This window comes from Ovis aries, chromosome 4 (assembly GCF_016772045.2).
Source record: "Ovis aries strain OAR_USU_Benz2616 breed Rambouillet chromosome 4, ARS-UI_Ramb_v3.0, whole genome shotgun sequence".
NCBI lineage: Eukaryota > Metazoa > Chordata > Mammalia > Artiodactyla > Bovidae > Ovis > Ovis aries.
The window spans coordinates 35,030,148-35,051,975 of NC_056057.1; the positions used below are offsets into that span (position 1 = coordinate 35,030,148).

At 40.0% G+C, this 21,828-nt stretch overlaps 1 protein-coding gene across 1 annotated transcript in view; it reads right to left on the bottom strand.

Moving 5' to 3' along the window:
- The window catches only part of GRM3 (glutamate metabotropic receptor 3), a 242,523-nt gene that overhangs the window by 84,864 nt on the left and 135,831 nt on the right, over window positions 1–21,828 (bottom strand). The window contains exon 2 of the mRNA XM_004007802.5: window positions 20,989–21,600. Within this exon, the coding sequence (XP_004007851.2) occupies window positions 20,989–21,456 (468 nt within the window). The 5' untranslated portion in view covers window positions 21,457–21,600. The remainder of the gene's footprint in view (window positions 1–20,988; window positions 21,601–21,828) is intronic.

Genomic DNA, 21,828 nt, shown 5'->3' on the forward strand with positions numbered 1-21,828 from the left:
GCCTGTGCACGGACTTGGCTTGATTATGGAGACTTTGGATGACATTGGAGAGACCATCTCTTCTGGATGCTACAGTTTTCTAATCTTCAAGTTCTATTCATCAGGATCTGAACCCTTCAGGGAGGCAGAGAATGAAAGGACCTGAAAAATGCCCGTAGACATCATTTCTGGCAGCTAGGAACCACAGCGAAAGAATCCTAAACTGTTGAAACTTCCTTCTCCCGGAGGGATATGAGTAAAGAAAAAGTTCTTGTCTTTTGATGAATAGGATCCTGTGGCTCCACGTCTACCTCTCCAGGATATCTGAGAACAATTTACAAACAAGGCAGACATACAAGAGTGTGAACTGGGCCTAGAATGATAGCGATGTGGAGAAGATTCTCTGGGTAGGAAGGGGCACGATTGTAGCAGGTTTGGATAGGTAGTGGGTTAGAATTCAACTGCAGCGATTGCTATCATTTTATGAGCAGTTATCTGATATATAAATGATTATGTACAAAATAAACAATAAGGATCTACACTATAGCACAAGGAACTGTATTCAATATCTTGTAATAATCTTTAATGGAAAAGAATCTGAAGGAATATATATGGATATATAAATATGTATCTCTATCTATATATCTGAATTACATTGTTGTACACCTGAGGCTAACAACTTTGTAAATCAGTTCTACTTCAATGATACAATAGCTTGTGTGTGAGTGTTTTAATGAGGAGACTACAGCCTACTTTAGAAAAAGGAGGCACATTTAGTGAGCTAAACATGAGAATGGAACTCTAATAAAGTGTAATCTCAATTGTATTACCTCTTAAATAGCATGGAGCAATCATATAGTCAGAGCATGATGTTCAGAGTTACATTTACATTTTTGAAACACATGTAATGCAAATGAATGATAGAACAAAGTGTTAAAGTCCTTTTGTCATGGTGAACCATTCATTTTAATACTAGTTTCCTTAGATTACATGAGTAAAAATGCTTAATATAAAAATTAAACACCACAGAAGTAAGCAGATTATAAATCTCATTTTCTTTCCCTCTCTCACCCTCTCCAGCCTGACTTCTAGAGAAGAATAAAGTTCTTAGTTTGATATGTGCATTTTCAAAATTATTTATTCTGTTGTAAAGCCAGTGACTGATGTACTGGGTATTTATATGTGTATTTTCTCCTTTGATATTCACAACTGCCTTTTATGATGAATATTGTTTTCTCCATTGTAAGAATGCAGAAACTGAGATGAAGAAATTTGTTTGTGATCATAGGATTAGAAAGTAGAGGCAAAATCACAATTTAGAGGCAGGTCTTTTGACCTGAAGGACCATAGCTGCCCTCTTATAACCTTGAGTCTGCTGTCTCCTATATGACTGTGAAGCTGAGGTCTGAAGCACAGAAGGGCACCCAGGTAGGAAGAACAGGAGGGAGGAACAGAAGCAATAGTGTGGTTTAATTCCTACTAGGAGCTTTCTTTTTAACATAAAACCGGCCGTCTGAAACATTCTTGATTTGCTTTACTGGCCATGTGGTTTCCTCTGTGAAAACATGAAGGTGTAAGAGGACATCTACATTGGACATCATTTTAAACATACAAGAATCATTTTAGGATGGAGAAATAATGTGGACTTTTGGAAGAAAGTTACCCAGTGATAGTGTTAGTAGGAGTGGAGGAAGGGCAAAAAGATCTAGTTATATCCTTTAGGGAAAACCACTTTAAAAGTAGAGAGATACTTTTCATGGTTAGAAACTCTAATTAAAAGGTATATAGCTTAAGAGCAGTAGGAAAACTTAAAAAAATAACTCAAATAATATGGAATAGTCTCAATAAGACAGACAAGTCAAGACCTCCAAAGAAGCCACTGGATGGCTAGGCTGCATTGGGCCATGTGCGTGTTGAAAGAACTAGAGAGAGGGATGAAACCTGTAGGTGTGTTAGGTCCTTGGGCAGGCCTTGGACAATATACAAGATCGGCATGAACCTGTGAGAACTAGGAAGAATAAAGCACAGAATGTGAAAATGGAGTGCTGTTGATTGTTGCTATGACTGTTTTTCAATTATATTTTAGGAGAAGTTGTGGTAAGAAGGCAATGGCACCCCACTCCAATACTCTTGCCTGGAAAATCCCATGGACGGAGGAGCCTGGTAGGCTGCAGTCCATGGGGTCGCTAAGAGTTCGGCACTACTGAGCAACTTCACTTTCACTTTTCACTTTCATGCATTGGAGAAGGAAATGGCAACCCACCCCAGTATTCTTGCCTGGAGAATCCCAGGGACGGGGGAGCCTAGTGGGCTGCTGTTTATGGGGTCGCACAGAATCAGACACAACTGAAGTGACCTAGCAGCAGCAGCAGCAGCAGTGGTAAACAGAGAGCAAATCACTGGTTGGGAGAGTTGGTTCTAAATGAGTGAAAGCAAGACACTGCCCAGTCCTTTATGCCTCCTTATGTGCCTTCATGAGAATGTTTCCTATCTGGAGATTGTGATACAAATATATGAAAAAGTTCTCACACACCCAAGCCAGGGAGAAGACCACAAGAAGGGTCCATAATCAATTAAGTTTGCCTCCAGTTCTGAATTCTGGAAGAAATCACAGATTAGATCAGGTAATTACTAATAATAATTTCTGAGAAATTAATAATGGGAGGACTGTCAAAGGATAAAAAGAGAGGAGTAAGAGAAAAATCAGGAATAAATATAAATCAATAATCATGATATATTTTGGTAATTTTTTTTCTCAGAGTTCCCTATAGAGAGCTTGCAGGCATTTAGAAATGAACAAAAAAGGTGCTAGAAATCAGCATGGATTCACTGAGAATGAATTTCAGTAGAATCTTCCAACATTAGTTGGACCATTTAGGGAGGAGTTGTAGCCATGAACTCTGACTTCAACAAGGTATTGGTGACATTACCTGGATTCTTATGAAAAGGGGAAAGTGATAGGAATTGGATAAAAATGTAAATATGCTAAAATAGAATAGCTTGGAAGAAATTCTATATGAGGTGGTCAAGGAAGATTACATTTTTATCAGTGACTTTGGAAAAAAAACATAAATAAGCTATGAGATCATTACGTTTTTGAGCTAGAAGGAGCTGTGAAGCTAATCTAAGCTTTTTGCTTTATAGGTGAGGAAACTGAAGCTCACAGAGTGAAGTGACTTTCTAAAATTTATATAACCAATAAGCAAAAAAGCTGAATGGAGCCCAGTTTTTTGATTTTTCCAAAGGACTAGGCTTCTTTTCTGGCAATTAGGTGATATTACATAGGAAGAGATGTATATTTCTGAATTTAAGTTAAAATTACATATAAGTGAAGAAAAAATAAGAAAACTAGGGGAAAATGAGGGTATAGATGCCAAGTTGAATGCTGCAAAAATCTACCAGGAATTCAAGTGTGGCTAAAGTCAAGGAGGAATTATTAAGTGGTTTGCTTTCTTTAGAGTCAATTTTAGATCCACTGTTATAGCTGTATTATCTCCTTTAATCCTCATAACAACTTTATGAGGATGTTACTACCATTATCCCATTTTATAGATTGAGGAACTGAGGCACCGAGCACCTGGGGATCTTGCGTCCCAGGTGTCTGACACTATGCTTACTTTCCCAGTTCAGTTTGGTTCAGTAGCTCAGTTGTGTCTGACTCTTTGCGACCCCATGGACTGCAGCACACCAGGCTTCCCTGTCCATCACCAACTCCCGGAGCTTGCTCAAACTAAAGTCCATCGAGTTGGTTATGCCATCCAACCATCCCATCTTCTGTTGTCCCCTTCTCTTATTCAGTTCATTCTGCAATTCAAGCTCTTAACCTCTGCCATATGGAATTTCTCTCATTGCAGTATGAGTGAGTGAGTGAGTGAAGTCGCTCAGTCGTGTCCGACTCTTTGCGACCCCAGGGACTGTAGCCTTCCAGGCTCCTCCCTCCATGGGATTCTCCAGGCAAGAGTACTGGAGTGGGTTGCCATTTCCTTCTCCACTCATTACATATAGCAATGATATATTTCAAGTTATAATATGTCCATCCTTTTTCATTTCTTAAGGCACTGTTTCCTTGGCTGGAGGACCATGAGTAGTCATTCCCTTTTATTAAAAATATACTTTTTCATTTGTCATTTCTGTACTTTGAGATAACTCTGTAGATGTTTATTTACTGCCTGACCATCTACAGAGGTAAAAACAGTGGACTAAGAAACCAGGGGTCATTTCAGCTGGGAGTTTGAAAGCTTCAAGTTATACATATCATTACCAAGTTTGGCTTTATGATTTATGTAGGAAACACCATGACTTTATGGCAGAACCCATTGTTTCCTAAGGCCTGAAAGACTGCATCCAGGTTTCCTAGAAGCCCTTTCTGCATATAGTGTACTATAGTTTTCTGTTCAGTGTTCAAACACCTGAGGAGTATCCACTTTCTGGGTGGTTTGAATTTATCCTGGACTAGGCAGTGCAGTCGGAGAAGGTGATGGCATTCCCCTCCAGTACTCTTGCCTGGAAAATCCCACGGACGGAAAAGCCTGGTAGGCTACAGTCCATGGGGTCGTGAAGAGTCGGACGCTACTGAGCGACCTCACTTTGACTTTTCGTTTTCATGCATTGGAGAAGGCAATGGCAACCCACTCCCGTGTTCTTGCCTGGAGAATCCCAGGGACGGGGGAGCCTGGTGGGCTCTCGTCTATGGGGTCGCACAGAGTTGGACACGACTGAAGTGACTTAGCAGCAGCAGGCAGTGCAATGTTTTCAATGCAGCCTCTCAAGTCACAAATGTATGGACTTTTTTTTTTTTTTTTTTTGATTTGAGAAATGCTAAAGATGCTGGGCTTGACCAGCTACTGTTATGTTTTCCAGCAGATGTGATGGTTTGAATTAGTAGTTCTGCCTTTGTTTCATTTTTGCAGTTTTAGTGAGAGTGAAAGTGAAAATGTTAGTTGCTCAGTCACACCCAACTCTTTGCTACCCCATGGACTATAGCCCTCCAGGCTCCTCTGTCCATGGGATTCTCCAGGCAAGAATACTAAAGTGGGTTGCCATGCCCTTTCCAACCCAGGGATTGAATCCGTGTCTCCTGTGTCTTCTATATTGCAGGCGGATTCTTTACCTGCTGAGCCATCAGGGAAGCCCCAGGATCGCCGTTACCGGCAATAGTTGTCCAACAACCAATGGCATATAATGTTGAATGTCTGCTACTATGTCCCTATTATTTCTGTCTCCCAATGAACTATCTAGTTTCTCCCATATACTGTGTCCTCAAATCTGTGTGCCTTTGCCCATGTTGTTCCCTGTGCTTAAAATGACTTTTACCACTTGTCTGCTCAGTGAATCCATTCAAATCCATTCAAGGGCCCCTTCTCTGAGAAGGTACTTCAGGCTGAGCTGTGCACCCATCTTCTGAGACTGTCACTCCTGTATGTATTTCCCTCATGGCACTAGTCAAAATGTATGGTGACTTCTAGATCATTCACTAATTCCTCTTCTGGAGTGAAAACTCTGAAGGCCAGGGAATGTGCATTATTAATTTCTGTTCCTTCGATGCCTTGTGGAGTAAAAGAGGTGTGCCATGCGTGCGTGTGTGTGTGCTAAGTCGCTTCAGTCATGTGTGACTCTTTGTGACCCTATGAACTGTAGCCCGCCAGGCTCCTCTGTCCAGGGGATATTCCAGGCAAGAATACTGGAGTGGGTTGCCATGCCCTCATCCAGAGGATCTTTGTGACCCCGGGGTCAAACCCACATCTCTTATGTCTCTCCTGTATTGGCAGGCAGGTTCTTTACCACTAGTGCTCCCTGGGAAGCCGGTGCGACATTTGTTAAATAAATGAGCTGATGAATGAGTGGATAGTTTGCTGCACTTCCATGTGACCTTTTCTAATTGCAACGATATGTTTCTGTGGGAACCCCCCGCAGACTAACTACCCCAGTAAGCAATGTAAAGCTCCTGTCAAACACTATCTATAAACAATATTCTGTGCATTGTAGATCCTTCGCTAATCATTGTCAAGTTTTCACCAAAGTGAGATGATACATAGACAATTGGCTTAGACCTTAAGGTAGCTGAAGCAAAGGTTTTCATACTGTTAAAACCAAAATTTCTCCAAATTACCTCTGTGTAACTAATTAGGAGTATACAAAAGGAAGTCAGTATAATGCCAACTGGATCTGGTTATTGCACCAATTTCCTTGGGCTACAAAGGTGCCTTTTTATCTTAAGGAAAACAAACTAAGGGCCTTATCATGGAGCCTTAGTTTTCAAACCATATAAACCTAAAGGAGGAATCAGATAAACATATACCTAAGGGAAGTCTTCATCAAATGAACCCATACTAAGGTCTGCTCATAAGGGAAGATTTTTCTGCAGACTAATGCATTGTGTACAGATACGTAAGCAGCCAAACCCTCATTACTCACATCAGTTGCTCTGTTTATTCTTTCTTGGGAATGTTTTTCCAATAATCAATAGCTGACTGTGGAGTCAGGCTCCTGAAGGTAGCCAAACTATCCTCATTGGCTGTTGAGAATTTTAAGTTAAAGACCAATTTATCTGGGAGTTTTATTTCTCCTGGCATTTTTTTAGCAAGTTATGGGAAGTCTTTAGAATTCTAGGTGTCATGCTTCATTTCAATGATGCTCTGATCATAGGGATAAAAGAGTGTAAGCTTTGGGAAAGAGCTGGGGTAGTCTATTCTTTGAGGTTGTGAAAAAAGGGAATATGAATTAGAAATGTCAGTCACTGTGAGCCTCCACATCCTGTAGTCACTCTTCCCATTCAGGGCATCCATGACATACCCATTTTATTTTATAGTTTCGCTGAGATACATATTCTTTTTCCCCAAACTTTTAACTTTTATTTTATATTGGGATATGGCTGATTACCAGTGTTGTCATAGTTTCGGGTAAACAGTGAAGGGACTCAGCCACACATAATACATGTATCCATTCTTCCCCAAATCCCGCTTCCATCCAGCTTGGCACATAACATTGGGCAGAGTTCCATATGCTATACACAGGTCCTTGTTGGTTATCCATTTTAAATATAGCAGTGTGTACATGTCCATCCCAGACTTTCTAGCTATCCCTTCCTCCCGGCAACCACAATTTCATTTTCTTAAGTCTGTCTCTTTCTATTTTATAAGTAAGTCCACTTGTATCTTTTCTTTTTAAAGTCCGTATATAAGAGATATGACATGCCCATCTTAAATATGAGCTTCATGCCTTCTGTGCTGATACAATGCCAGACATTTTATTCAACAGAAGACAAAAAGGCAGATGTAGGTCTAGAGTCTAGTAGAAGTAAGTGTCCTACTAAAGTGATTGTCCATGATGAGGATTCTTCTCAGAAATTTTGTGGTTATTATCTTCTGAGGCTGTGCTGATGGGGACCACAATAGCTGGTTTTTACGGGGACCTGTGCTTAGCTATAAGAATTCCAGATGGTAAAGAGGCACCAAATTATTACTTCCCAAGAAAATTGCTATCTACAAAGCTGAACTGTATGCTTTTGAAAAATAAGCCACTGGTGCTAACCTGGGAATGAGGAGACTTGATAATAACCTCCAAGGGTTTGCCTTTGCATTTGGTGTTGTTTCCATATCACTTTGGGGCTGTTTTCTAAGAATAAGCTACACCTTTAATTGTTTTATCACACATTCAGTGCTGAATGCTTTGTTTCATTCTTTTAATTAAATGATTATATACAAGCCCACAAGACTACTGTACTTTAAGCCATCTGCTACCTTATAACCCGTGTTATTACATAAAGCCAGTTCTCAAAGTTGTTATGGGATGAGACCACTGTGACCCTCCTATTGAGAATGATCAAGCTGTACTATTAGCTATACAGAAACCTCAGATTGGCTTGGATTTTAAAATGAAACTGGAGGTGGTGTGTAGTTGAGAAACTGCCTGAGGGATTCAAGCTGTTCCCATCACATGAGTTATCTGCTCATAAAGGATGCCAATCATATTGTTATTGCAGAAAGGATTAGTCATTGTTTTTTGTTGTTGTTTGTTTGTTTGTTTTGGACCACACTACCTGCAGCACATCTGGGAATGTTTTGCATGAAATGAGTTGACTGGAGCCCATGTTTGAGGGTCAGAGATTAATCTGGATTTAGGAAGTCATATGACAGAGCATAGCAAATGCCAATTTTCTCAGTTTAATCTGCAAAAGTCACTGATTCCTACGTGCCGTGAGCACAAAAAACACTCTAGTCCAAGATTTGTACTGCCATTCCCGTTAATGGTATGATAAAGTCCTTATGATTTTGTAGGGATGTTCCAGAAAAGGACTCTCTAATCATGGTAGAAACCTTCATAAATGGCGTATAGTAACCCTGATTGCTATCTCTCTCTCTCTCCTGAAATGTTTGTAACCCATATTGTCAGACATTTTCATTTCCTTCCTTTGTGACTAAGTAATTTATGAATAGCAAGGTTAGCCATTTTGGCATTCTCATCCCTTATCACTGAGGCTGAAGTGCTATGTAGACCATGTAGGGTCCCTTGAATCACATTTTCCCGGGAGACTGGCATCATCAGACATGTCAGGTTTCTCATCGTGAAAACCCATATTTGACAAAGGTCTGTCTTGCTCCCTTTCTAACAAGGCACTGTCTCAGGAATGACGTTGTTTCCAACTAGACTTAGCAGATACTTAGAAGGGGAATAAGCAGACCTTTTGCCTACTGTATCAGCCTGTATCTGCTCTTTACTCCTTTTCCCCTCGTGAAATAATTTTTAAGAGAAATCATGGGATTGAGTGAGCCTGAGTTGCAGTCCGTAACAATAAGGTCAGAAAGTCTACGGCATTTCTGGTCCAGTGTGTGTTAGTGTTTGCCAGTGACACCTGCAAAAAGACTTCAAGGATGACTTGACAGCAAAAGACCTGTTAAAAACACATCCTTCCGTGCCTTGGATATTGATTTTTTACAGTGCCTCTTGAGGATTTAACAAAGCCACAAGTTGGACAAATCCATATTTTTCTGTGGCCCCTGAAGTCACTTGTATAACATAATATGATAAATTTAGTCCTATTGATTAAAAAAGACACTCCTATCCTTTTTTACTGTTAACTGAAGTCTGAAACTGTTGAGGATGTGTAGGAAGAGCTAAGGACTGTAGCTTAATTTTTTAAAAATGATTTTTATTTATTTCTGAGATCCTTTGCAATAGTTTAGGACAGAGGGTTATATACCATATTATTTGTAGTAAATAAAACTATGCTATTCATGGGTTTCCTGTTAAATGTTCATCACTTCGACAGAACTGTCAGGTATATAAGCAAGTAGGGTAACCATTCAGTGCATAGGATTGGCATCAAATAGGCCAGCAGTGGAATAGCAGCCCATTCTCTCACTAGCTGCTCGAATTTAGTTTTTTAAGTTATTGGTTTATTTAAGTTATTTTAATTCCTTAAGCTTCAGTCTCCTCTTTTGTAAAAAGGGAATAAGTAGTCTCTGGCTTGTGAAGTTATTTAAGGATGAAGTGATAATACTTGTGAAGCACTTAACTCACCAGCTGGCACTTAGTAAATGTTCAAAACATGAAAGAGGTGGTGGGAATGGCTGATCCAGCGGTCATTCATTCAGCAAACTTCAGTCGACTTTGATGTTACAAGACACTATTCTCAAATTTATACTGTCCTAAGATGAGTAATGTACCCCCACTGTCTTCTAGGAAGGTGTAGTCTTGTGGGAGACAAAGACGCATACTAAGGATAAAATTTTGAGATACATGTACATATACAAAAACAGGTGGAGGAGCAGGTTCAAGTGAGTCATGGTGGGTTCCCATGTAGAGGTAACACTTAGACTTGAGCTTGAAGACCAAGTGAACGTTTACCAAGCAGAGGAAGGGAAAGGAAGTTTTCAGGCAGAAAGATGAGCACAAAGGCAGAGATGGGCAAATTCACATCTGCTTTATGAGTAGCAAATTATTCAGTGTTATCAGGGTACCCAGTGCCCTCGAGGGATTAGTAGGATGAGGAAGAATAAAAAGATTGTGGCTGGACTGCTAAGTATTTCACATGCTATGATAAAGATTTTGATGTTTCTTCTTTAAGAGATAAAAAGACATTACGAAGTTTAAATAAAGGAATGACATGACAAAAGTTATGTTCTAAGCAGGCCACAGCGGATGACATCCAACTTGAAAAGAAAAAGTCAGGGACGGGTAATCAGATGGACAACATACTCATTCTGACTCAGGCTGTGAGGTTTTGAAGGCCAGGGACCTTGTAATCCTAATAGCAGTTAATAAGTTAATAGTAGAAAGGTCAAGATTGGAGGTGAAAAAATAAAACCTGAGTTCATTAAAACCATTTATTCGGTTGGTAGTAATTACTTAAGTACTCATGTCTTAATTTGTTTTCCTGTTTGTGTCATTACGGGTCACATTGAAATCTTCTTGAAAAGAAGCAGGTCATAAATAATGTTCGTCACTGGAGACTATAAAAAGGCTAAAGAACTTTTAAATTCCTGGAAGCATCTCAGAAAAAGGGCATAAGCCGTTTCATCCAGGTAGAAATAAAAACAGAGCTTCAGTTAAGTGAACTCTGATAGCAGTTGAAGTCTACTGGATGGCACCAGCCTACATTTATTGTCACATTTCTTAAATCTTGTATAAATGATATTCCTTAAAACTACTGTGTCAATATAGGTAATATATGCTTAATGCACATATGCCCTTTTTACTTTGATGGAAAGTTACTTTTTAGAGAAAAATCCTGAACAAATTATAGGTTGTGTGTTCCATCACATCTGTTTTCCACACTGGGAGAGCTTAATTGCCTGGTTTGTATTCTCTGAGGCCTCATTGTGAACCTAATGGCAGCTACCCAAAGTGGAGACACAGTGCCTGGTGGGGACCTGCTAGTCCCTGGGATGCACGCCCTGCCAATTTGACCTAATAAGTGGCGGCAAATGTCTCAATATGCTTTGCCATTCTGACCACTTGGCAAGTAAACCTGGTCTATATTTGGAATATAATTTTTGAAGATGTTGTCCCTATTGTATTTTCTTGTGTTTTACAGTTCCCTCTATGGGAATGTAAAATCAAGGAGCTGGCAGGAATCAAGACTTTGTCACTAGTAACAGAGGGATTTCCATAATATACCAGGTGGTGATGTCAAAAATAGCGACACCACAATTTTAGTGTTCCAAGTCCCACTGCTATGCGGCCTGGAGTAGCAGTGTTTGCTTAGAGTTTAACTGCAGGTGTTTTTGGAACATTATTCTTGAATTTTCAGAGTCCACTATTACGAAAATACTCTTAAGTTTTCAACTGCGTTTTTCAGAGAACTGTAAATAAAAGTGCTTCTATTCTGCATTAAATCAATAGACTTTCAGTATTATAAACTGTTATGTATTGGCTCTTTCCATATTGAAATCCTGGGCCTTGTATATATTGAGCTATTAAAAAGGCACATATTTAATAGTGATTTGGAAAGAGAACTTTGTGTTGGTAAAACAAAATCACAACTTCATTTTAACTGAAAGTTGCAGCAGTCCTACAGTGAGGAGCTGACCTATTAATCTATAATTGTACTATACTATGAAACACTCACTGATCTTTCAGGAATGCCCGTACCCCTTGATTTTCACTTCATGACCTCCATCCTAGACGTGTGAACACCACGGAAGCTGGTTCTCAGTCACGGGCCATTCTACTGCCCTGTGGCCAGTGGTCCTGATGGTAATCTCTTGTTTTTCATGAGTAGTTTCCAAATAGACACATGACAGAAGGAGAATTAATTAAGGAATAAATTAACTCCAAAGCAAAGGAAAAGAAATAGTGCATCTTAGATAATTACCTCTGGCGAGAAATTTCTACAGTGACACAATGTTAACAAAAGCATTTTTGAATTGCTCTTGCTGTTGCCTCCCTCCCTGTGATAAAGTCCTTAAATAACACAGCCCTGTTTTGATGGGGGGGGGGGGCGGCGGGGAGCGTGGGGTGGGATTTGTGAGATTGCTTTAGCATGAAAAGCCTGGGAAGGAAATAAATAAAAAGATTCTATCTGAGATAATTCTTGAGTTGAGTTTTTCTGACACTTAGGCTGTGAGAGGGGGCGATCAGGATAGCAGTGTGGGAGGCCAGCTATCTAGATTTTAATGTTGATTCCACTACTTGTAAAGTGGTAGAAACTTAAACTTGGTACTTGACCCTCATGAACCCCAATTCCTTTTGGAACGATTCCTCTTGCACTGGAGATGTTGAAAGTTTTTTTTTTTTTTAAGCCAACATAAAATATATACTAAAATCTAAAATGTTTAATTCTCATTATGTGTAAGACTCTATGTTTTTAAACCTGGTTTTCATGTATTTTCTCATTTAATTCATGCAATAACCCAGTAAAAGAAGTACTATTAATATCTTAGTCTTAGAAATGAGGAAAGAGGCAAGGATTAAATAAATTCTAGTTAATCTGCACCCAGAGTTTTAATCACTGAGCTGAAATTTTTAGGAAGGCATGCTAAAAATGTATAGCCGTATCTGTGCTGTGATTGTTGTGTTTGCAATTTTAAGCTCATTAAATGCAACTATCACTTTTACTTTTCTAGTGATAGAGACACTAAAGTTGGATTGGTGAATGGATTTCTAATGCTGTCCCTCTACTTGTCTTAAGGATAGGATGATGTTTCCTTCTCTTTCGTCTTGGCTCCTAGCACAGAATCTGGCATAGTCAACACTGTATTCTTTATGTGGAAACACTGAAGACAGCTTGATTAGAGTAAGTATGGGGCACTGACCTAATCTGGAATGGCCCTGGGTGCCCACCTATGTTGAGTGTTGGATAGTAGTCTCTGGGAATAGTCAGTCTAAGGACAAATGGAATGGAACCCTTAGTTCAGTTCAGTTCAGTTCAGTCACTCAGTTGTGTCCGACTCTTTGCGACCCCATGAATTGCAGCACGCCAGGCCTCCCTGTCCATCACCATCTCCTGAAGTTCACCCAGACTCACGTCCATTGAGTCAGTGATGCCATCCAGCCATCTCATCCTCGGTCATCCCCTTCTCCTCCTGCCCCCAATCCCTCCCAGCGTCAGAGTCTTTTCCAATGAGTCAACTCTTCACATGAGGTGGCCAAAGTACTGGAGTTTCAGCTTTAGCATCATTCCTTCCAAAGAAATCCCAGGGTTGATCTTCAGAATGAACTGGTTGGATCTCCTAGCAGTCCAAGGGACTCTCAAGAGTCTTCTCCAACACCACACTTCAAAAGCATCAATTCTTTGGCGCTCTGCCTTCTTCACAGTCCAACTCTCACATCCATACATGACCACAGGAAAAACCATAGCCTTGACTAGATGGACCTTAGTCAGCAAAGTAAGGAACCCTTAGAGCTACTCTCAAATCAAGACATCTTTTGTGGCACGCAGTGAAGGTGGGGAGGGTATGGGAGAAGTTTGTCCCACAAGCTCACTTTTCTACATCATCTGTCTTTTGTATCATATGCATTTTTCCATTGTAGAAAAATGCTTATTTTTCATTTATGATGATCCAGACTGACCTAGAATAAGTAGGTCATGGTTGTGATCTGCAACGCAAGATTCATTCAGGGATTTCCAGCTTTCTGGACAGGCAGCAGGTTATCAGTCTGTTAATTCTTTCAATTCATTCAAAAAGCATTTACTCTCAACTTGGTGGAGGTATTGTTTTAGGTACCCTCAATACAAAGATAAAAGATGTGGTTCCCAAAGTCAAGTAGCTTATTGTTAGGTAGGAAAATAGATATGCAAAGGAATAGTTATAGTTAATAAGCTAGTAATGCAGGTGTGTGCTTAAGTAGTGGGAGCTTGGGAAACATTTCTCAAAAGATATAGCGTATGAGGCTTCCCTGGCAGTACAGTGGTTAAGACTCTGCATTTTCACTGTAGGAGGCATGGGTTTTATTCCTGGTCAGGGAACTAAGATTCCATATGCTGTGTGGCATGGCCAAAAAGTTAAAAACAAATAAAAGGGATTTTTTTTTTTTTTAAAAGGACAGTGTCTGAGCTGAGAACTGAAAGAGAGAAGGATTTGGCTTGGCCAAACGGCTAAGGGACAGTGCATTCCAGATAGAAGAAACACTATGTTCTCCTTTTCAGGCAAGAAGGAGCAGATAGTATACATCATTAGACTATGAGAAAGCAGCTTTCCAGGGACAATTTAAAGGCAAGCTTTCTGTTCACACGGATCTGCCTTCTGTTCACACAGATCTAAGAGTCTTTTCCCTCTCTACCTCCATTCCCTTCTGCTCATTCCGTCATTCTCTCTGGTCTCCCAGCACTTACACGGTCAACTGATTCTCAGTTCTTGTACGTGTTTTATATATGGATTTGATATTTGCTTATAGATGCGTCAAGGGCTCATAAAGTGTCTACTATTTATAAATGTTTTTATTGAAGTACAGTTGATTTACAGCATTTCAGGTATACAGCAAAATGATACTTTTTCAGAGTCTTTTCCCATGTGGGTTGTTACAAGATATTAATATAGTTCCCTATGCCATATAGTAGCTCCTCATTGTTCATCTATTTTATGTATAGTAGTGTGTCTCTGTTAATCCCAAACTCCTAATATATCCTCACTCTTGTTTCCCCTTTGGTAACTCTAAACATGTTTTCTATTTCTATGAGCCTGTTTCTGTTTTGTAATAAGATTTATGCATTTTATTTTGCATGCTCTCTGCTTCCCCTTACCTAGTCTACACAGTAGTGTTCTTGCTGAACCTAAAATATATATGCCTAACAGTGTCAGACTTTATTTTTCGGGGCTCCAAAATCACTGCTGATGGTGACTGCGGCCATGAAATTAAAAGACGCTTACTCCTTGGAAGGAAAGTTATGACCAACCGAGATAGCATATTGAAAAGCAGAGACATTACTTTGCCAACAAAGGTCTGTCTAGTCAAGGCTATGGTTTTTCCAGTGGTAAGGTATGGATGTGAGAGCTGGACTGTGAAGAAAGCTGAGTGCAGAACAATTGATGCTTTTGAACTGCGGTGTTGGAGAAGACTCTTGAGAGTCCCTTGGACTGCAAGGAGATCCAAGCAGTCCATTCTGAAGGAGATCAGCCCTGGGATTTCTTTGGAAGGAATGATGCTAAAGCTGAAACTCCAGTACTTTGGCCACCTCATGCGAAGAGTTGACTCATTGGAAAAGACCCTGATGCTGGGAGGGATTGGGGGCAGGAGGAGAAGGGGACGACAGAGCATGAGATGGCTGGATGGCATCACTGACTCGACGGATGTGAGTCTGAGTGAACTCCGGGAGACGGTGATGGATAGGGAGGCCTGGCGTGCTGCGATTCATGGGGTCGCAAAGAGTCGGACACAACTGAGCAACTGAACTGAACTGAACTGAATAAATGCTTATTTTCTAATGAAAGTGAAATTATATGTGTCCTAGTTGTAACTAGCACATAATTGAGAAGCTTGATTTACCAAACTCACACAAATACTACCATAATCAAGTGAAGGAACAATTGATTAGACTTCTTCAAATTAATCCCAATGGTGGGTTGAGTCTATAATTTATTTTGTTTCATGTTTTAGATACTTTCATTATAATCACTCATCTTAACAGAGTATTTTGCTTTAGCACTGTATAATTATAAAATTAAGAAATGCCCTTCAATGCAACACAATTCAATTACTAATATGTTGCTTTGTCTCCTCGATTATATATAGGTCAGTTTGTGTTTGAATAACTCTGGTGACTAAGGACTTACAGCCTCCTCGTTCAGGACCATCATTTTGTTTCTAATAACTCTTCCTTATGCTGGCTGTAGATACACCCTGCCCTACGTCAGCACTGGTCCGTGGGGAAGGGGGAGAACTTTGTCCTTTGACAGTGTGTGGAAACATCTGGGTGCACCACAACTTAAGGTCCTGTTGGCATGGAGTCTAGTGAGGAGGGGCCAGTGATGCTGCTAACCAACCTATACTGCACAGGGCAGCTCTGCACAGCAGGAGTATCCAGCCCAATAGGGACAGTGTTGAGAAACTCTGCTCTAATTTAAATTTATTTATTTATTCACAGAAAAAAACCCATTATTTTTCCATTCTGGAGTCTATCTGATACTTGGTCACAGCTAACCCTATGCGGCCTTTTGTAACACCTAGCCCTTCAGCTGTTTTTCTGATTTTCCTGTGATAACAGGAACTCATGTGTGATTCTTCCCCACAGCATTTGAATTAAAGGAGGAAGGAATCATTGAGGGAAGACAATACCTAATATAGATTGACTGGAGTGCTGGCCCACTTTCTCTCTGTGGAATTGGGTGGAGGAGGAAGAATAGCCTGCTTAGTGTCTTTATAGGCTATTCTTCATACCCTATCTAGATAAAGTCTGGGAAACTTATTGCAAGGGCTTTAGTTTGAGCTACTCTTCTCAGGGACTTGATGTGAGCAATGCATGACATGTCCAAATCCATGTCATGGTAAACGGTATAATGACTACCTCCCAGGGTCAGGGAGTTCTTGGGATGTGACTAGTGCTAAAAATTCTGAAAAAAGATTTTACTGTGTCAGGCATAGAAAAGAGGTTGTTAGGATCCTTTCAAGGCTCGATTCTGCCCTTCGTATGAGCTATTTAACCCAAATATCCATTTGTTGCTGAGGCTACTTTAACATTCAGGGATGCAATAATAACTGGTCAACTTATGCCTGTTCTGTTGCAGCTGACCTTGCTCTGGCTAAGGCAAGAAAGACGAAGGAAATAGACATTTCCTGAAAGGAGTGAGGAATATTTTGGAACAATTCGTGAGACTTTTTTTTTTTTGACTGAACAACTTAGGAGCTCTGTTTGAAAAAGCACAAGTGTAAACACTGCTTTGGAATAGTACCATGTAGACAATTGCCTTGCTAAAGGCAACCAACCTGCTTTTCTACTTGAATAAATAGTGTTTTTCCCCAGGAGGGTGGGTTGCAGGCTTATAGAGGAGAGTGGAATACAATCTCTAAAATACTTTGAAAAGAAGCTTATTCACCAGATGGGGTGGTGAATAGACCCCATGAATATTTGCTAATAAAGAAAGATCTTGATTCTAGCTTTCATTGATTACCAAATTAAAAAATCAATTCTGTTGCTTTAGACAATGGACCACCAAAGAGTGGTTTGTCTACTTATTAAGAGTGTCAAGAAAATATTCTGTTTTTTTGTCAATGGCGATACAGATTAACTCAGCAAATCATTAAGAATTTCTCCTTTCACGTGGTTTTTGCTGTCTGCAGGCTGCCTGTTGTATGAACTAATACAGTGGAGGGTGTCTCCTCTGCTGATTTCTAGAGGAATTCTTCTTTTAGTAGGAAGATAATGAGAGGAGAGGAAACTGGAGAGAAAAGTACCTTCTGAAGTCATCCCAAGAGTAAAGCTATTCCGGCCAAATGGGGAGATGATAATGTCTAACCTGACCCAACCACAAAAGAGAAGATGCACAAATTTTATCATGATAAGTCTGGCTCTCAGGAATGATTTTGTGACTAAAAACTCTGTGCTGTGGTTTGGTACTGATGCAACAATTAAATGAGTGGAATCTTTGTAATTTTGTGGTGGACTTATCTTAGTGTGTGTGTGTATATATATATATATATTTTTTTTTTTCTTTTCCTACAGTTTAACCCTCTTTTCTCCCCCTAGCTCAGTTCAAGCTCAGACATTTTCCAGTAATTATTCAAGAAGTTAAAAGCAGGTGAAAATAGATGGCAGAGGTGACCACAGGGCATGCATCTTTGTGGCTACCAGCTGCACGCTGTCACCACCGTTACCAGACACCAGGGCAGAGGATCAGAATCCATCCTGAGCAAAAGTGAGGGTGAGGGGCACCCAGAAAATGCCTCTCTTCTAAAACACGTCTCTCATTAATATAGGTGCAAGAGTGTCTCAAAGTCCCCATCAGGAATTTATTGCTTTGGATTGCTATTGACTATTTCTTTAAAAAATTCTTATTTAAAGACAGATAATAGGCTTACCAAGGGTAACTGAATTCTTAGCTATGTAAGAGGCCCTAAGACTGCTTTTCATTCATGAAGCTGAAAGCAAGGCTCTATGGTGAGGGATTCCTTGGAAGGTGGCCTGGAGATCAGAGTGTAGACAGATGGCCCCACCTCCCCACTTCCTTTGGCTGAGGGGACCAGTGGGGGCCTAATCAGAGCCTGAGCACCTGGGGACCAGGAAGGGGGCAGTGAAGCCCTCTCTCTCCTTTCATTTCCGGCTCACCCTCTTAGTGCTGTCAAGGTCTTTGTCCTCTTGCTCACAGACTCCTACCATGTCTTTCTGATCGACTTCCTCAGATCCAGTGTTTCGTTCAGACTGTGGCCCAATTAGCTTTTCTCTAGTGCAGCTTTCATTCTCTCAGTCACCCTCAAAACTTCCCAGAGGTCATTTCTTACCATGTAAGCCCCTTGAATGTATTCAGAAGTGTAGTCACTATTATTTCCTAATAGTACTGTATCCATAGCCAGAATTTAGGTTCCTCGAGGTCAAGGCTGAGTTCCGGGACTTGAGTGGTCTCTCTAACCCCTGTGATGTTGCAGGATGCACCCAGGGAGCTTCGTATAGATCACCTGACTGATGAGGCACATGAGGGACCAGCAACAATTTCTTGGGACTTCTTGGAGTTAGTGTTAGAGGTGGCTCTTCCACCAATTTTTCCAATGATTTTAGGTTTATAATAGTTACTGCTTATTGAATCTGTTAGTTTTTTTTTGGTAAGGCATTTCCCATGGCTTCTCTCAATTTATCCTCCCAATAACTTTTTCAAGTGGATAGTATTTTCCTTATTTTATAAATAAGCTTGTCAACTGGGGCTTCCCTGAAGGCTCTGATGATAAAAAATCTGCCTGCATTGCAGGAGACCTAGGTTTGATTCTGGGTTGGGAATATCCCCTGGAGGAGGAAATAGCAATCCCATGGACAGAGGTGCCTGGTGAGTTACAGTCCACAGTAGAAAAGAGTCTGATGTGACTGAATGATTAACACTCACTCACTTTTTGTAAATTGTGGAGCTGGAGTTCAAGTTCCATTTGGTGCTGCCTAAATTTATGTCCTTTTCAATATAACATGACAGTTTTAGTTTCCTTATGTATAATGTGGAGACAAAAACCATATCAGTATTTGTGATTTTATAGTGATATAGACCAGATAAGTGAACTAATAAGCCAGGTCCTTTGATGATTAAGTGGTTTTTCCCCTTGTGAACAAGTGCAGGGTTTTAATAGCCTACATTTTTAAAAGATAATCTGACCTCTTTTGAGGCGTTTATAGATAATAAAACAGTAAAAGTAGATTAAAATTTTATTTGCCTAGCACAGTTTGTTAATTACTTTGGGTAAATATATAGTTACACATCTGCTGTGGAGTGCTATTACTGTATTGGGAGAAACTAAGGTCAGAAAAACATATTTGTAACTCTACTAGTGGTAATATTGAGTATAATATAAATATTTATAAAATGTTTGGCACTTACCTGATGAAATTATTATTGAAGTATGACAAAGATATACTTTAGTTTTCTCTTTTCAAATAGCAAATTCCATCTTTTGTTATCCAAGTGTAGAAATAGTGGCAAAATTAACATGATATGCTTTGAGATGTGCAGTATTTTCTATCCATCTAACGAAGTCAAAGGATATTTATGAGAAATCAATTATCCTAATTATTCATGAGTGTGTGCTTACAGAAGGAAAAAAATTTGCACTAGCTGCGTAGAGCAGCACAGAACTCTGTGTAGAATTTTAAAGTCTCTGATATGGAAATAAGATTATTCCAATGTGAGTAGAGCCAGTTTAAGTGGTTGGTGACATGTACAGACAGCATGGGTGTAATATGACTTCTTTTAGTGTACGGAGCTTTGATGACAGTCATTTGGTAGGAAGCAAAGTATATGATTCATATCTTATGGACTTGTATTACTGCCGCATTTACCAGGAAAAATATTGAACCTCATATAACATAAAAATCACATAGGAGAGTTGAAAGAGCCCCAAAGTACGAAAGATCAGTCTAAGTTCCAGTTCATGTGCTACCTACCAATGGGAATATTCATGAAACCAATATTTCTAGGGCATGGGAAAAAGAGAATTTTGACCTGGATGATTTCTTAGCTCTTTTCCATCTCTAATTTTGTGACCTATGAGCACTTACAGAGTTTGACTAATATGTTCCTTCTTTCCCTAACAAAATTATGAGAACCAATTATCAGGTTTTTTTATCTAGTTTATGTGCTAAATTGTTCCCTCTATTTTTTTTTTTTTTGGTAGTAATTATCTAGCATCTCTGCATACATTTGCAGGTTTATACCATGAGAAAAATTTTTATAATTTATCTCTGAATAAAGCAACGCTTGGAAAAAAATTAGTGTGGAAAAAAATAGAGCTCAGTGATTTTGTACCTTCTTGTGCTCGTTTATATTGAGGACTTGAAGTCATGGCTCTGTGATGTAACCACATTCTTTGTGATGTAACTTAGCAGCATGTGGGTTGTGGGTGGCACCTATTTCCCTGCTCCTTGATTCTGGCTGAGCCTTGTGAGGTGCTTTGGCTGGTGGGATGTTCACAGCTGTGAAGCATGCAGAAGTTTGGAAGGGGCCTGTGCAGTTAAATTTGCATTCTCTTGCACCTCTGTCATCACTCAGACAAACATGACCGGGTTAGCTGACTGATTCCAGGTGGAGGATAAGGGACAAACTTGGAGCAGAGCTACCTGCAGCTGAACCTAGCCTTGATCTGCTCGCTCCAGCCAGTCTTCAGACTTATAAACTATAGTAATTAATAATTGTTGTTTTAAGTCACTGAATTTTGGAGTAGCTCATTATGCTGCACTAGCTACTTGCTATATCTTAAACAATTTTCATTGCTCAAGTACTGTTCTGTCTGCAAACCTCTATTACCAGGGACTTACAGAAATGAACAATTACATGGTTAATATCATCCATTGATGAAGCTATTAGGATATTTTCCTTTTGTTCCCCAAAGACATAAAACCAAAGAGATACAGTGTTTTATCAACAACACTGTCAGTCTTACCTGTATGGAAACGCTGCTGTAAGAGCCGCCAATGACCCCTGCAATGACAAGTGGGATATTTTCTTGAATGGCATAGGATCCATCAGGACACATATACTCCGCTTCATCCACTTTAGTCAGAGATGCCCTGACAAATTCCAGTGATTGCTCTAATGCGTAGGTATCCCTTGAGCAGGTATCCAAAATGTGAACACCCAGCTTCACTCCTGGGAGCAGGTAATCGTCTTTATTAATTTCATCGATAGCAAACAACATGGCTTCCAGGCGTTGGATCCCTCGATCTTCGTTGATTCGCCCACATTCTTCAGTTCCAGTGCCTTTTTCATTAATGGGAAATAGGCCCCCTAAAACGAGGTCACCTTCTATTTTAATCTCCCTCCTAAGAAAGTTATGGTCCCCTAAACAAAGTAAAAATCCCTTTGAAAACAAAGCTAATGTAAGAACTTGGAGTCTTGTCAACATCTTCATGAGTCCCGTGTCTGTACCTCTGGGAGATATCAGTGGATGGCGCCAATGCTGCCCGCTAGTCCTCCTCTCTCATTGCCAAACTGGATCTTTGCTCTGTCCTTCGTGTAAAGGAGGAGCAGACTAACAGAGGCTGTCACCAAATTCCTAAAGAGATAAAAATTGAATGAACAAGAATGGTAGAGAAGGCAACAGTGATTATACTGATGGTCCCCATTCAGACCTTTGATGGGATAATGATTCCAGTTACCATCTACTAAACACATATGGAGCAGTGCGCCAGGAATGCTCCCAAGTATTCTCACCCAGTCCTTACAACACCCTGCTGTGACATAGCTCTTAGTGGCCCCACCTCCCAGAAATGGACACTGAGGA